This window comes from Chenopodium quinoa, unplaced genomic scaffold (genome assembly GCF_001683475.1).
Source record: "Chenopodium quinoa cultivar QQ74 unplaced genomic scaffold, ASM168347v1, whole genome shotgun sequence".
Lineage (NCBI taxonomy): Eukaryota > Viridiplantae > Streptophyta > Magnoliopsida > Caryophyllales > Amaranthaceae > Chenopodium > Chenopodium quinoa.
Genome location: NW_018742914.1, coordinates 1,623,872 through 1,641,372, shown reverse-complemented (window position 1 = coordinate 1,641,372; position 17,501 = coordinate 1,623,872). Strand labels below are relative to the sequence as shown.

Sequence of the window (17,501 nt, the reverse complement as noted above, 5' to 3'; positions counted from 1 at the left end):
ACGTTGGGTCCATCATGGATACTTGTAGAACAATCGGATGAGACATGTCGTCGTTTAGATCTTCGAACGGAGCCTCATGATGTGTCTTTTGAGAATGTATTCTGTAATGTATTCTTTTGTGGTGTTTTATGCTTGGAATAAGTTGTGTATGATATGCCTTTATGGCTGGTCGTTGCTCCCCTTTTATAGGCCTTTAAGTGGTAAAGCATTGGTTGAGGTAGACAATGGTGACTTCCTTGATTCTAGAAAGTAGTTGGTTGACTTCAAGACTTGGTCCCTTTATATAATGTAGACTTGTTTAGGCTTCATATTCATGATAAGAACCTCGTTGAATGGTTAAATGATGGTAGATATGCTCTCCTTATTTATAGGAACCACTAGTAATAGCCATGACTTGTTTCGCAGCATTCTTGCGTTGCACTACGATATGCATCCTGTTTGGACGTTGGGTGTCAGCGTCGTGCGTCATCTTCTGATTTCATCTAACAGTGTCGCGTTAAAGGTCACCAGAGGTTGTCCGAGGCCACTGAAGGTCGACGGAGTTCGTCGGGTGTCAAGTATTGACGTCCGTCACTAAGATGTGTCGTCAATAAGATGTGTCATTGACGTTTGTTGCTGTTTGGACATGGACATAGTCTTCTTGGCATTCTCCATCTAATTCAACCTTGAACACGAGACTCGTCTAACACGCGACTATAGGACAATTAGTTGGGGAGTTATCAGATTATAGAAATAATTATTTAAGGTCGGATGGAATAATATTTTTTAGATTGTAGATGGTTGTTGCCTTGTTGGGCCATGACCCTCATGGGCCGAGTTCTATTATTGGGGTTTTCAATCTTTAGTTCAAGTCTTATTGGACTTGATCAATAGGAGGCCCAAAAAGGGGCCGAAACAAACAAAGCATACTTGATCCAATATCATAACAAACCTTCAATAATTTAGCCATAATCTTATCTACATCCAGAGTATATTATGGAGTAACAGAGAATGTTCTGTATCTAAAATGCTAAATTACTTATCAGGACAAAGTAGATTCTAGACCAGTTGATTTTTTCTTCAGGTTCAGAGGAATCTAATGCGAAAGACACTCGTTTTCAGTTAGTTTTGCAACTTTTGCTGAAGTTAATATTGTGGACCAGTTGTATATGGATCACAATATGACTGGCTAACTTGCTTAATAAGCTGAAGATGTTGAGATCATAACGTTCACAAAGGCAGAAGATGAAGCGTAAGGAACGTTCAATTCACTAATAGGGAGAATTAAGCCACAAGTAACCGTCGAATAAGGTAAGCTCGAGGTACTGCTAGTTGAGTCTGCAACATCCAAAGGGAACACTGCAGTAAGAACAAACTGAGACACGAAGCAAGAAAAGACTAATAGCATTGCTTAGGAAACACTACCATTGGAAAATGGCTGCAGAAGACCTTATGTTCTCACAATGTATACAGTTTGCACATTGTTTTGGTCAAGAACACAAATTTTGTACGCAAGATCCACTGACTGCATTATAAGAGGCTATAAGAATTTCAAATTGTAGCGATTATATGCCGAATTAAACTCAGATTGAATCAGAACAAAGTTGAATGCCTCATTTCAATCTAAGGATGATAGATAAATTAAAATTCTGAAATCTATAATCTGTTAAGTAAATACTATCTCGCATTAAATTCCGTCCAAATTCATCTAATCATGCAAAATTTAGCTGTTTACAACAGGCTGTGATAAAATAAACAGAGGAAGTTCTGCAATTGAAACTTGAACAATGGAACCTGTGATTAAGATGATGATAGCGATGATTCTAAGAAATAAAACAAGTCTTAAAAAATAATCAAGGAAATTAAGATACATAAATCTGGTAAACAGACTAACTAATTCTATCAAAGCCTGAATCAATTAGCAAGCCAACTCATTTACAATAAAGACATAATTAGATAAAAACCTTAGATTAACAATGAAAAAAAAAAACCAAAATGAAACTAGACCATAAGATAGATCAGCAAACGAGCAATCGAAAACCGAATCGCAATCAGAAATCACAATCAACATCAAAAGCATCATCCATCACTTCTCCAAGAACAAGTCCACCAATAGCTCCTCCTAATAGACCAGCTCCCAATCCCATTCCCATTCCACCACTCTTCTTCGGCTTCTGTGGTTTTTGCGCATACCCACCTGCAGGAGGATAAGCAGGGTATCCACCAGGTGGAGGATACCCTCCAGATGGAGGGTACCCATATCCGGCATTAGGCGGGGGTGGGTACCCTCCATACTGAGGGTACCCCTGTGGTGCAGCAGAGTATGGAACCCCAGTTCCATGCGACTGCTGTGGAGGGTACTGCTGCGGAGGGTACCCTCCTGGTGCACCAGCTGCAGCATATGGGATTCCTGCTGCAGGAGGTGGTGCCTGCGAATGCGCAGGAGGGTACCCTCCTGCATGATGTGGTGGAGGGTACACATCGCCATACCCTCCACCGTACCCTCCAGGTGGAGGGTATGGCGCAGCAGCAGCAGCAGCAGAACCCGAACTGCTGCTGCATGACTGCGCAGGTTTATATTCACCTTTACCATAAGAACCCATATTGTTAACATCAACAAACTTATATGACAACTTAAGTTCCCCTTGTGCCTTTTGCGACGAAACCCTCTTAACCTGATAAGTTACAAGCTGAGAACCACTAGGATCCTTAACACCATCTAACAACTCTTTCAAAGGTACAAGAACTTCCCCTAAATCTTTATCAGCACCAAAGGTATGCTCATGCTTCAAGGTAAATACAACATATTTACCCGGCTTCGCAGCAACAGCATCATCAATAGTAAACCTAATCGTATAATTCCAAGCCGGGTTCGTGCCACCATCTTGATGCACCGGGGTTTTTTGCTTGTTTTTTGGATCATCAGATAGGTGAACCACAACATAAGGATCCATCTTGCCTATAAGATTAACATTCTTAAGATCTTTTGCAGAAATCAGAGTGATTTCCAAGGTTTTGTAAACCATTTTTTTTTTTTCTATAATCTTCTGCAAATGCAAAGATGAACAAATTTGATAGAAACAGATAGAGTAATAATAGATAGGATAGATGAACAAAGTTGTTGACTTTCTGAAAGTTAGAAAATCAGAGATAAAATCGATGAAACACACGAAACGTTCTAATGCAGGCGTTTAAATAGATAAACAATTATAACGGGCGTACGCGTTTATGACGCGTAGAAGTTTTGAAAGTTTTTTTCTTAGTAAAATAAATAAATAAGATAAAACAAATACTAAGTCATTATCTTTTTCGAAATAGTGGGTCACAGGAAAATTCAAAGTAAAGTCATCTTTATTTACAGAGAAGACACGCAAATTGCCTAGTTGCTTCTAGTTAATTAATGGCAAAAATATCCCCACCCAAAATATGGACCCTAAAAAGAAGAATAGAAAAAATAAAAGTAGCTACAAAAAAAATTGAAAAGAATTTCTGGATAAATTATACTCCGTTGGTTGGAACTTTTGGAAGTAGAAAAGTATAGGATATTTTGGACCAAACTAAAAATGATAGGATATTAACAAGCACATCATTATTCTATTTTTAAAGATTATGCTCAGTAATCATCATGACAACCCAAAACAGGTGTGGAGAATCATGAAGATATTTAGTGGAAAGTGGTTAATTTGTAGGCTAAATGCATTACATGAACTTTCATGGGTGTCTTTAAACTATTTTATGTAGACTCGGTATCCATATCCGACACGGATACATGTTCAAATGTCCAACTCGACTATTTAATTTTAAAAATTCCATAATTTTAAACTAAAAAAGAAGCATCCGAGTGTCAAGTGTCCCGACGTAGTCACACAAGTACTTGAGGTGAAATAAGAATTCGAGTACCATAACTTTAAGAAAAAATGCCCCATCAAATTAGAAACCCACACAAGTCAACCCAACTCACTTAAATGGGATAGACACTTTAAGAGTTATAGGAAAAAAAGGTAAGGGATCCCCTAATATCAAATTATCCCCAATAAAGATTGAATTCTAATCTCATGGTTAAAAGGCGCAATTTTTTTCCACTAGTCAAGCTTAACTTGGTGAGTCTTATTCTTCTATTACTTCTTATGAATCCAAAATATTGTGAAATGAGGTGATGTAGCTAATGATGATTCAAAGTATATTTAATGAAAACATATACTTGTACAATATTTGTACACAACAGGTAAATCTTTTTCATAACCCTACAAAAGAGAATCTACTTGTTCTAATACAATTCAAAACAACACATTGAGAAACCAAAGGGCTAAGAAGAGGACAAGATCAAAATAGCTTGATCACCAAGGACTTGTGACATTCATTCCACTAGGGGAACAATTGATGGCATATTAACTTCATCTGATGTTGTGTCTTGAATCTGATATCTTCTTCAAAATGGATATATATTCGAGATAGAACATTGTGAATCAAGTATGGATTTGGGAAAAGTACAAGGTCAAAATTATGATCTCTCCACCCTTTAGGACCTGTACCTCTTTCCTGTCAATAAATTCACAAAAACATTATACTTCATCATTTACGTTCATGAAGGGATCTAATCAAAGTCACATACACAGTATAGTTTGTTAGGGTGCTACACAGTACAGTTCATTTGTGTGCATCTATGCATTCATTAGCGGCTTAGCGCAGAGTAGGAAACTTCTTTATAGCAAGGCCAAGCGCCTTTCTACGTTGCAACACAATTCCCTCGAGAGAACACTTAAATAATCCCACTTCAGAAGCAAAGCCACACAATATGAGCTTTGTGCTTGTCACTTCAAGCCTAATTGCAGTTATATGGAAACCACACTAGAGGCCTTAAATATTTCTCACAGATCCACAATATCCTGAGTGACCGTGTGTTCTTGCTAAATTACTTAAAGTTCTACGAAGGCCCCACACTGTCAACTTAGGAAACTCGAATTGTCAGTTGTGATTGTGGGCCATATAGTCCAACACATAATGCATAATGGACCTATAAAAGTAACAGCCAATTGCCATGAATACTTAACACTACAGCAAAAAGACATCTTAATCTTCCATCTAAAAGAAAACGTGTAGTGAAGCTACCACTACATATAAAATTATACAGCACCAGAATACAAGCAATAATTATGCAAGGAAAATGACATCAATACTTACCAAGGTGGATAGATACGGATTAAGTTCCCTACTTCCAGGTTGACATCACCACAAACCCTCGAATTAAAGATGATGGTCCAAATCTTCCCAAAATTTTCCTGTTGAGGTTGAGGGTTCTGAAGTGAACTCTGCAGAAATTTTAGCAAATAAAAAATGATTAGGCTGCCAGTTCATTTGACATCCGATGCATATAAATTACAAGACAACAAGCCTACAACCAATGAACAGTCCTTCCCAACACAACAAAATTCATAGTCAAAGGACAAAAAATGAAAGAGAAGATGGAAACAATACACAAGGAATTCCTACAAAGGGGGGAAAGAGAAGTGACTAGAATAGTAAAAAGACCATAATCAGAAATAACCTCTTCGTTTTCAATAAGTGAGCAACTGCAAACACTAAGTTTTGCATCAAAGAATCTTGATAATATCTTCACATCAATGCACCTTGCTTCATCTGAATGCAGTAAAACAGGAAAAAACTGAGCCAGGTTTCTGGGCAAAGGGACATTAAATCGCCAAACAAAAATGTAATTTCTCAAATTTGTTACTTACAACGATTACATAGGACAGACCACACAAAAATTGTTCAACAAAAAAACTCATAAATTTGAGTACTATTCTACAGTACATTTCTATCACCTTTCGGCCAAACTTCATTCTGCACCTTCTTCAAGAAATCACCATCTTGTTCCTTCTGATGTTGCATTATATGCTGCAATCTTCCAAAGAGCCCAGTACTGCGCCACTCAAACACATGCACAAAAGCTCAGGGAGCAGGTTGGAATAAAAACCTTCCATGGAAGGAGTTTATCAAGATTCACCTGTTTTCAACACTCACCTAGATTGTTTCAGTGTTGTAAAGGAAGGTCTTTTATCTACCACTGAAGCACAATCAAAGGCTTCCTGAAATTTGTCTGCCATTGATTTCCTTCCAGATTCTACAATAGCAAGTGCTAAATTTTGAGCATTGTCCTAAACAATGAATGAAGATCTTATTTTAACAGCAGAAAGTTATCTTAATGGTCTATAGAAAACATATTATAATCAGTGACTACATAAAGATACCTCATTGTCTGTTGATGATCCACTATGCATAACCTCACAAGGGTCTTCATCACTTACTAAATCCTTGCCAAGCAAAGTCATGCTTCTGATAACAGTGCACTTTCCTCGTCCTTTTCTCCTACTACCCTGTAGCAGATGGTTTATCAGACTGACATGAGATAAAGAGCAATCAGAGGGGATTATAATATGTATGTATAATAATATGTAACCTTTTTTGGCTTAAAGATTGGATTGCTGGTATTTCCCTGGAGATTGTCCAAAAGTTCAGCCATAGACCGTCTATGATTATCATGTTCTATAGCTGCTTCCAATGGCAATGCAAGACTTGATGTCCCAGCATCACTACCTCCAAGGAGTACAGGACAAATCTTATCAATAGGCTGATATCCACTGGGCTCAGCTTTATCAAGTATCTCATCATCACTGGATGAATTGAGATCCTTATCTTTCCAAACAGACCGCAGATCTGCTTGTTTTTGTAGCTGTAAAGATGAAGATTTTTTCTTGATTTTACATCTTCCACCTGCACCAGGTCAAATTAAACTCTTGCAGTTCCAGTAAACATGCAGAGCTTATTACATTTCACAGGCTAGACTGACTCAATCAATTTCTTGTAAGGTTAAATAAAGGCTTCAAGGCTTAGGTTCTTAACTTAATAAGAATTCTAACAAAGTTTTGCAATTAAGCCCTAAAATGATAAGGTTTAACAATTAGGAAGACCAGTCTCTAAGTTTTGCATTTAACATAGGATGACAAATGCAGGAAGATAGACATCTCTACTGTGTTACAAGATGATGAATCAAAATTGCAAACCTAGCATGCTCTCTAACTTTGCTTTCACTTTCTAATCAAAATTAGCTTTAATCCCATAAAGATAGAGATAACTACAAGAGCCAATATGCCATTCCAATCACTATCTCATGTAAGCCCTCCTCCATTTTCAATTTCCCCAAAGAAATATCACGAAGACCCAATTTTTTCAGTATATTTGCCCCTTCCAACCTAATTTATCCTTGATTTACCCCATTTACCGTATCTCCATTATCTCAACTCTTAAGTCTTCAAGCTGGTGCCGCTTAATGTTGGCATTTAGTATTTACCATTGTAGTCATTTTTCCCACATAAGATGCCTCTTTGACCCTACAGCAAATATCTTCATCACATATTATAACACTTTCAAATCACCACACAGCCATGTCAACTTACATACCTCCAGATTTATCTTCCATAAGAAATATATTTAAATAGATTAGCATTACAACCCATATAGCAAAATTGTTTGAAAAGCAGTGCCACAACTTTTTTTCACCTGCAGAGACATGTTACAATCACATAGTATTCTGCAATCTGCAAGCTCCTCCATTTGAACCAGCCAATCTTGATTTTGTACCAAACATAGGTCAATATCATTATCAGTTTTAAGTATCACAATAAATATAAATCACTCATTTTTAGGTAACTAACTCCTTCACACTGTCTAGATCAGGATCCTCCTAAATACTTGATTTTTGCATAATTCAATTAAATAGCTAGCCAGTCAACAAAAAAAAAAAAAAATGTTCTCCAGATGTTTTTGAGATTAACACTGCTTAGCAACATGAAATTAGAGCAAAACGCTGGATTGAAGTAACTGCCTGCTGAGCGCTGGCTAATTAATGCATTGAATCATGCAAAAATAAAGGTGTCTCATTAAACACATAAATGAAAGCGCACCAAGCATCTGCAGAAGAAAAAGGAGCATGATTATATACAAGATACTACCCTTACCAAGATTCTTGTTTTTTGAATTAAACGGATGGCATGTAGACCATCTGGCCCTTTCACTTAGTTGATCCATTCTTCTCGCCTCTTTGTCAACCTCAGAAGATGTGCAGGGCTCATATTGTTTTTCATTTCCTTTGGTATAAAGATCGAGCATCTCAGATACATTATTCCCTTCTTTGATGGATTTGGAAAAAATATTCCTTCCTTTCTGACAGAAAAAGCAAGTCAAAAGTATGTCCCAATAAGTTGATAGGTGCCATTACAAGATCAACAGTAGAAATGACATGGTAACTCAGCAGAGACGTTATATTAGCATATTATCACTTGTCAGAACGCATCACAACAAAAATTAAAGCAACAGTGTACCATATACCTTAACACTAGAAGTCCTCTCATTTGGATCACAAGTCGAACCACCAGCTTTTATGATGATTGAGTCACATTCAACATTATTCTCGCAACCAAGGTTCCTCTTGTAAAAATCTGGTGCTTCCACCTCATCTTCAGACAAGAAGCCTGAATCCCTCTGATAGAATAGACTTTGTTATATACAGCACAGCATTCGTAATATCCATGTATACACAATATAATAGCTGAGAAACAAGTTCATTCAGATATATGTTCAGCTGCCTTCCACAAATATATTCAACTTCTGGCAACTCCTTGCTTTGCAGGGTGTGGATATGAAATATTTTAGCTCTAAGGTCTCCATAACTGCGGAAAGTTACACAGTGATGAACATCTCAAGCAATAAACACCAGGAAGGCAGGAACCCGTTCATTAGGTCATCAAGTCCATGGAGGAAGCCTGTACACTTGATGGATTGCCTTTAAACTAAGAAAACAGAGTAGCTTTATCGTTGGTCGTTCATAATTTCAAATTTACCTGGCATAAACCTGTACAAGAGACACTAGTTCTATAAACATCAGAATTAATGGATTAATAGCTATACCTAATGACCTAGCATAAATGCAAGATAACTATAGGGTAAGGATACAGCATACAAAATATTAGATTCCATCTGAATTGGCAACACCACAAACACAGAACTCAAAAGAGAATATCATAACAGGTCGCAAGTTCCACTCGCGCCTCTATCCCCCGCCCCCCACCACTACCTACCAGCTAAAAGGAAATTCTACCAAGTTTTTTCTCTATCATTACTGGCATACACAAACAAAAGGAAAAGAAATCACATATATTTATGGGATAGATTGGAAGGCAACCTAGTCCTAGCCTAGCTCAAAGCAAGGCCTACTTCAGAAATTTGTCAGTGTTACAGTGGGGTGGATGGATTGAGAATATAATCTCCCTTGCATCCCAAAAGAAGGTCATATAGTGTTCATATAATAGGAGAACTAATTAACAGAATAATTTAGGTAATTCACAATGACAAACAGTCTCCTAAACAAGTGTACGAATAATTGGTCAAAATTCATAACAGAGAGAATTCAATGCTTTCTTTTAACTGCAAAAGGTGTAAACTAAAGAGGTAGTTTTCAAAACAACTTCCAGGAACAAACAAGAGCTTCACGATCACAAGTTGAAGAAAACTACAGCCATGCAAGTGAACTGGCATAACAATAAACACAAAAATCAACACACTTGAGAACAAAGATACATCAGAAATAGAAAGAAATCAAGACAATGTCTGAGAATACCTTTGAGTAACTCAAGTTGTGATGCAACTCCCAGGCTTTTCTGAAACAGAGAAAGTATATGCAGTTTTTCAGAATATATAACCAAAACTAAACTCTTTATCCTTATACAAACTTTTTTGTTTTAGTTTTTGAAGGAACCCTTATACCAAATTGAAAACTCTTATTTATCATTTAAATTAGCATGTTCTGCATCATGCACAAAGAGCTTCCATTGGAAAATTAAGTGTCCACCACTTAATTTTTGTTTATACAATTCTAATTCATAAATTAACCCCTCAATCTTTAGTTTTTATGTGCATAAGGCATTATTCCATTGTACAAATTAGAGTAAGTAGTTATTAATTCCATTTGCTGTGCTGCACAATAAGCTACATTAACAGATGTCTCGTTATCAGCATGACAATACTAATAACTAGTATAATCATAAAGGCACCCCTTGTCACATTTACTAAGCATATGGTTATTCTTGTTAACTCATATAATCTAAACCACCCTCAGATGCTTTTCTCACATTCTTTAGCGACTAAAACTACACATCCATCAAGCTACGACATGTCTTGAATGATATAACCTCAACACTAAAAGGACTAAAAGTTCTTTTTCACAACGAGTAAAGAGAAGTTTATCCCCTTTAGGGCCTTTACACAATGTCTTACTTTCTTAATCCGCATTATCCCAAACACACCAAGGTAAGGATGCCTACTTCCAAACCATCTCAGACCCGCCCCTCTACACAATGTCTCACTTTCCACATTCCACAACTTCTACCTTTACATTATTTTTCAATTACTCGAATTCATATTCGCAAGACATTCACTAGCACATTGTTATAGTAAAATTCATGCCAACACTCAAGAACTATATCTTAACAAGTATAATCTCATACAACAGCAGATTATCTACTCACAAACCATAATTAACAACATTAACCACTTAGAAATAATGTTACCTTCTTACAATCCGACGTTCCGGCTAACGAAACGCAGTTCTCCGACCATTTACGACCTTGCTCTTCTTCATCATCATCGTCTGTACATAATTCAATAAAAATGGTAAAAATAATTCGAAAATTGTACTCTATATTAGTTTGATTTCACATTCAAATATGAATTTTAAAGCGGACTTACCAGAAATACTTTGATCAGAATCATGAATCTCCTAAAAAATAAAAATGAATTATCGAACTGAAAACAATAAATTACAAGTAATTAAGTGCAAATTCAAAGAAAAAAATAATGACATGAGACGAACAAATATTACCGAAAATGAATTGTGTCGCCACATTGAAAATCTGAGGACCCTAATTTGGTGGAATTTGCGGTTGCTTGTTGCAGTGATGAATTTGGGTCGAATGTTGATGCTCTTTTCAACCCATTAATTTCTTTTTTTCAGTCGCAAGTACTCAAATATTCTGACTGGAGTTGCCGATAGGTCCGGAGAATGATAAGAGTGACCCTAAGGGTTAGCAACCTTGTGATGCGGAAGCAGTTGTCAACATAATTTTGCTTTGTTGGATTTTTTTTAAAAAAAAAAATTCAAAATCATATGGAGTGTTAAGTCCTATGCTAATTAATAATCAACTAGCCTTCTGGCCCATATTCATATAAAATTGCATTGATAGATAATTGAGGAAATTTCACTTAATCATTATAGGGTATAATATGTAATCGGAAATATGATTAAAGAAATTAAAATTTTGGAATTTTAATCGAAAAAGAGGCTTAAATAGAAGGTGGAAGGACTAAAATTAAAGAGAGAATAGGAAAAGGTTGAATTAAAGGGGGGAGATGAAGATGAAGTGTGTATGAAAGATTAATAGGTTGAATTATAAGTTTAATGAAAAAATTAAAAAAAAAAGGAAAAATACACTTTATTAATCCCTACTATTGCCGATTTATTTCTAACAATCCCAACTAAAGTTTATTTTTTAACAATCCTAACTATGCCCTTAGTTTTCCTCCAACAGTCCCAACCGGTCAACAACCTATTGTAACAGGTACCATGACACGTGTCAACACGTGATTGGTTCAAAATTAAAAAAAATTAAAATTTTAAAACAAAAAAATAAAATAAAAATAAAAACCCAAAAATTCCCAACCACCTTCTCCACCGCAAAACCCTAGCTGACTGCCTAACATCGCCGGCGGAAACTCAACGACCACCACCCTTACCCATCGAACATCGTCGACCTAACCTCAACAACCCTAGCTGGCCCAATCCCGACCCCCGAAACCACCTACCCAACCACCCTGTTGGACTTTCGTTGGACTTGTTGGTGGTTTTGGGAATCGGGATGACTGGGAAGGTGGTTTCGGGGGTCGAGGATAGGTCACCTAGGGTCGTAAACGTGAAATCGGCTGGGTTCGATGGTTAGTGGGGACGTGTGGCTATTTTCCGGTGAGTTTATGTGGGTTTCGCAGTGTGGGGTTAGGGTGTTGCGGTGGTTAGTGGAGAAGGTGGCTGGGTGGTTTTGGGGGTTGGGAGAACCTGTCGGCCATTTTCGGGGTGGGGGGAGGTGGATGGGTGGTTTTGGGGGTTGACCGGCCGGTTTCCCGATTGGCTAGCGTTTGGTTGGTGGTTTCCGGTGGGCTGGGGGTGGCTGCAATGGGTTTTGTTTATTTTTTTTTCTTTTTTTTTTTCCTTTTTATTTTTTTTACATTAGGCCAATCATGTGCTAACATGTGGCATTTAAAAAAAAAAAAAAAAAAATTTACCCTTTTAGCAGGTAACCGATTTTTGGGACTGTTGTAGGAAAACTAAGGGCATAGTTAGGATTGTTAAAAAATAAATCTTAGTTGGGATTGTTAGAAGTAAATCAGCGATAGTTGGGATTATTAAAGTGTATTTTTCCTAAAAAAATGGTGTAATAAAAAATTAATAGTGGAAGATGACATGTGGCACTATGGTTAGAGAAGTGTAATAGAATGGATGGAGACATGTGTCTTTCTTAGTTTCTTGGTTATAGTTTTTAAATACTAAGTATAGAGTATAGATAGATATAGATTAACAGTTTCCCATACACCTATAATCTAGAAAACACAATGGATTCCTTCCTACCCTTTTCTATTCAACATTCCAAATTTGGATAAACATGGTGCATGAATAAACACAAATATCAGTTAATCTTCTTTTACATTCTTTACCTGCAACATTTCATTTTATTTCTTTTTGCTTAAATTAGAAATTAAAATAAATTTGTGTCTGACATTTCTCAAGTGGGATTAATTGGGAATTATCATTGAAAGATATGTGTCTACTTTTAACTTGACTAGGGTTGCACACGCACGCGTTGCGCGCAAAGCAATGTAGTGATGCTAGTGAGTGAGGCCGAAAGTGTGACTTTTTTGGCCAGTATGTTTTGCGATTTTATTTAGACTATGTTATTGGGTGTTTATTGTTTAAATCTCATATTAGTTTGTTTATAACGATTTTTATACACAATAACACAAGTTAATAGCACTACAGTCAATAGCAAATTAACATATACGAAGTAAGTGATTACCCAAAAAAAAAACTAAGCTCAAAATAAGGAATGTTCCTTGTCAATATCGCACGTATTCTAAAACATTAAAGCTACTTGATAAAGAACATTTATCTAAATTTCAAATATTTAGACAAAATTGTAAAATAAATTAAAATAAGGATATTTAAATAAAGAAGTCAATCAAGAAGTATTCTGCTACACGTTTGCCGGCACTTGCGTCCACTGCATCAATTTTTTCAAATAATTCAGCAAAAGGTGCTCTACTGCTCTTCATCAACAAGTTGACTAAAGATCAATAACCAAAAAGATAAAATTAAATTTTAAAAAAAAGCCCAAACAATCAATTTCAATAACAGGAAAATTAAAAGTAAAAAAATTAGAAATTTAAGATACTTAGCATAGCCGCCTCTCCTAGTATTATCCCTTTCCTTTCTTCTCCTCATATATACCACCTCAAAAATAAACAACAAAGATCAGTAAAAAGGAGTTTTAAAAAAATATTATAGAAAGGAGTACCACCTCAAAAATAAACAACAAAGATCAGTAAAAAGGAGTTTTAAAAAAATACTATAGAAAGGAGCAAACATATTTAAGCAAATACAATAATTTGATAACCCAACATGCATGCTAATCCCCAAACTGAAAACATGAGTTTCTAATTAACAAGCAAATCAATTTTAGCTGAAACAATCAAAATGATGTGTTAAGAGACTTAAGACCATGAATCAATCAAATTTGGAATTGTTCATGTTTGCTTTTATCCATTATCAGGGGTAATCCTTAGATAGTATAAAGAATGTTTTCTCCCAAATAAATAAAAATGAATACAAACCAGTAAAAGAGTGAGGAACTTGAAGAGCAACAACAAGATCTCCAAGGATAACAACACCAGAACACCAGGAAATACTTACATATTTACATGGAAGTTCTGGCAACTCAAAAGTGACGCATGAGTTTAAACACGAATGAGGATTTTATCAAAAGGCAAGCTTAATCTAAATTTGGTGCACATCAATTCCCACATACAATAAAAATAGATAATAATGACTTCAAGAAATACACAAATATACATCTAAATTAAAAATGGCATGTTAGGATCTAAAATAAGAATATGATGAGGGTTAGTCTCTTATATTGTTTCCTATGAGTACACGATAACAATTCCTTGGTAGTGTGTTCTTATTTCTTTGGCTGGCACTTCATTACTTAATAAATGCAATCAGGCCCAACTCCAAGTTTGTAACTTTGTAAATGACGAAAAAAGAAAAACAAACACACTAACCACCAAACCAAAATACCATATCACAATAATACAAAATTCATTTATTTATCAGAAGAAAATATGGTACTCTATTCACAAAATGCTTAATTTAGTAATGTAATCAAATTATGAAGTCCTAATAAATCCTTGTTTAGATGACAAACAATTAAGAGTTATACATAAATAAATGATTTTAGTGGTTTATTATGAAATGTAATCAAATTATGAAGTCATAGGAAAGAATAAAGGTTGAGTTCAGACTAATTAAATCTGCAAAATTGATATTCGATAATTTAAAGAATATAAAGAAAAATTTACCTCAGATACTGCTTCAATGGAGGAGAGAACAAGGTATTCAAGAACAGCAACTAAGTAAACAAGGGGCACTTACTCTTATTGCAACTAATTTCAGAAGGTGCAGCTAATTTCAGATAGACAATCTACTATCTTCAACAGCTAATAACAAACCATTGAAGATAATGTTTTTTTTTCTTTCAGAACCATCTTGCAAGAACCATTCTCTCTCTCTCTCTCTCTCTCTCTCTCTTTTTTTAAAAAAACCTGCAAGAAGCATTCTAAGCAAATGCATAATTAAGCTAAAGTTTAGGCATTTTTAGCAAATCAATAAACAGAAGCCAAGCAATAAACACAATGTCACACTAATTAAGCAATCAAAATCATTCGTTTCATCTCCAAACTAAGACAGAACCTAATTCCTTCATCAATCACATAATTTAACCACAACATTCATTTTTACAAACCAAACTCTAGAAAATAAACAAATCAACCCAATGTCACACAATAACCAAGATCAAATCTTTCACTCTCAAAAACCAATCTTTATGCAAGAAAACTACATATTTTACCATTAATTGACAGAATTAAACAAATATCTGAAGCAATCTTTACAGTATAATTCAACAATCAAAACTACATATTTTACCATTAATTGACAAAACCCAATTCAGACACAAAAGTACAAAACCCATATAAAATATATAGATAAAAATAAAAGTATAATCTACAATCTTTACCCCTTAAAATCAACAATCAAAAGGCTTGAACAATCAGGAAAAAAACAACAAAAGAAATGTACCTATTGCGTTCATAAAGAGGGAAATCCCTGATCTTAGCGAATTTCTTATCAGCTTTATCAACGAAAGACCAGTAAATTTCAATCATGCCACTATTGTGCTAGCCATTTTACAGTATAATTCTCTTCTTTCTCTCTCCTCATCAGACTCAATTAACCACCCGGAAAAGGGTCTAAGAGATAGAGGAAGGAGAAGCCTCCTACAAGTAATTCAACAAACCCACAATTAAAATTTTAGAAAACAATTAAAATGAATACAAGCAAGTAGAAGAGTGAAGAACATGAATAGCAACAACAAGATCTCGAGGTTAAGCAAGGTCATCAATACTTAAAGCCAGCCTAAAAAAGGAAAATAATTAACCTTCAATAGCTTCTCTGGGAGTCTTGAAACCCAAACTAATGCTCTTCCAGATCCTGTTTCCTCCTTCCTCGTGATCGCTTTCTCTTTCCAGCTTTCTTCAAGCTGCAATTTCCATAATATTATTAAAATAGAATAATTTAACTTAAATATCTAACAATTTTAGCATTTTACAGAGTTGGATGATTACCTCAGAAATACTTTAGGCTGCTTCAAGGCCTTCTCGGTCTGTTTTACAAATAATGAAATGTAAATTAATTAAATGATAACATAAATACTATTTGTATAAGATTATATAATAAGATCGAAATACAGTTAATAGAAGTAAAAAGATTAAAATAGTACCTGTTCCGCCATGATTGAGTGGTTGTAAGATGAGGCTCAGAGGAAGCAATGGAGGCGCCACAGAGGAGAGAGAGTGAGAGAAAAGGAGAGAAGAAATTTAGGGTTTTTTGAATTCTAGAACATTATAATTGAAAGAAAAAAACTTTGAGGATGACAAAGCTCTCCCTGGCAACGCATGCATTAGCTCTTACAAGATAGAGAAAGCTGAGAGAGGAGAGAGGCAAAGAGGAAAGCAGGAAGCTGATGAGAAAGGAGCGAGGGATGCAGGAGGCTCATAGAAGGGTCACAATCAACTCACGGAAATAAATAAATAAATAAATAAAACAAAGCCACATAGCTTTCTCACACATGCACCCCACACATGTGAGCACTATTCATAAGGGGAACAAGTGAAACATTTTAAGGGTTGTAGATTAGTAGTTTGTTGTATTTTTTTTTTTTATTTATTTAAATTGAGTAGTTTTTATTTTGAAATATTTACGTTGCTAATTAGTTGGATTGTGAATTATATGAATCATATGATTTATATTAGCATTAGCTATTCAAAGAAAAAATAAAATTATTAGCATTATCTTTTCTCAATAGCGTTTATCTCACGTATTAGTATGTGAGTGTATATTACTTTAGCTATCCAAATACTTTTGTTATTTTTTTATGTTAATTGTTTGACACTCTTTTTATTTTTTATTTTGATGAAGTAGACGAATTATATACTACCTCCGTCACAGGTTATGTGCAACGATTTGACATAAATTAGAGAGGGAAAATGTCTAATCGTTGCACATAACATGTAATGGAGGTAGTATTAGTAGTCTGTCTTCAAAATAATTTTTTTATTTTTTTATTTTTTTGTAATGAAGTAGACAAATTGTATATTAGTATGTAGTCTGTCTTTCATAATGCTTCAAAACAAAGTATGTTTGTCAAAAAAAAAAAACAAAAAAACAAAGTATGTCTTTTAATACAATGAAACTAATAATTTTTCCTTTTTCTAATGTAGATGGATCCTCCAAAAGACTTTGACTTGAATATTGAATACTCAAATAGACAAGATGAAAATGAAATTGTGTTTAATTTAGAAGATAAATGTGATGGCTCCAATGATGAGTTTAATCTAAACTTTGACAATGGAGAAGACATAAATTTTGATGACGATGGAAGAGAACAAAATAGTGATAATTTGGACAACAGGATGCATGAAGATTTGTGTGATGGAGAAAAAAAATATCATTCCTCCATATGTTGGGATGGTGTTCGACTCCGCCGATGAAATTATTAATCATTGACATGAATATGGGCATTATGTTG

General features: G+C 35.1%; 2 protein-coding genes across 9 annotated transcripts; both read right to left on the bottom strand.

Annotated features, from left to right (window-relative positions):
- Positions 1-1,661: 1,661 nt before the first annotated feature.
- LOC110727841 (protein SRC2-like) lies at positions 1,662-3,207 on the bottom strand. 2 transcript variants are annotated; one of them, XM_021907416.1, is made up of 2 exons: positions 2,552-3,207; positions 1,662-2,518 (listed from the first exon to the last, which is right to left on the bottom strand). In XM_021907416.1, exons 1-2 carry the CDS (start codon positions 3,003-3,005, stop codon positions 2,031-2,033), a joined length of 942 nt encoding a protein of 313 aa, XP_021763108.1. In that variant the 5' UTR covers positions 3,006-3,207; the 3' UTR covers positions 1,662-2,030. The 2 variants fall into 2 exon arrangements, with proteins under 2 accessions (XP_021763108.1, XP_021763107.1); XM_021907415.1 differs by having other exon boundaries at positions 1,662-3,205.
- A 929-nt stretch (positions 3,208-4,136) lies between these two features.
- Positions 4,137-16,541, bottom strand: LOC110727840. Of its 7 annotated transcripts, XM_021907414.1 has the most exons (19): positions 16,194-16,541; positions 16,039-16,076; positions 15,852-15,953; positions 15,494-15,690; positions 13,530-13,588; positions 10,913-13,421; positions 10,780-10,810; positions 10,602-10,681; positions 9,653-9,692; positions 8,877-8,887; positions 8,365-8,517; positions 7,995-8,199; positions 6,437-6,750; positions 6,228-6,353; positions 6,001-6,134; positions 5,802-5,899; positions 5,525-5,616; positions 5,161-5,288; positions 4,137-4,518 (listed from the first exon to the last, which is right to left on the bottom strand). In XM_021907414.1, the coding sequence occupies exons 6-19, from the start codon at positions 10,934-10,936 to the stop codon at positions 4,446-4,448; spliced, it is 1,509 nt and encodes a 502-aa protein (XP_021763106.1). In that variant the 5' UTR covers positions 10,937-13,421; positions 13,530-13,588; positions 15,494-15,690; positions 15,852-15,953; positions 16,039-16,076; positions 16,194-16,541; the 3' UTR covers positions 4,137-4,445. The 7 variants fall into 7 exon arrangements, with proteins under 7 accessions (XP_021763106.1, XP_021763103.1, XP_021763100.1 ...); XM_021907411.1 differs by having other exon boundaries at positions 13,530-15,690; XM_021907408.1 differs by having other exon boundaries at positions 10,913-13,588; positions 14,716-15,690.
- Between the last annotated feature and the right edge of the window lie 960 nt (positions 16,542-17,501).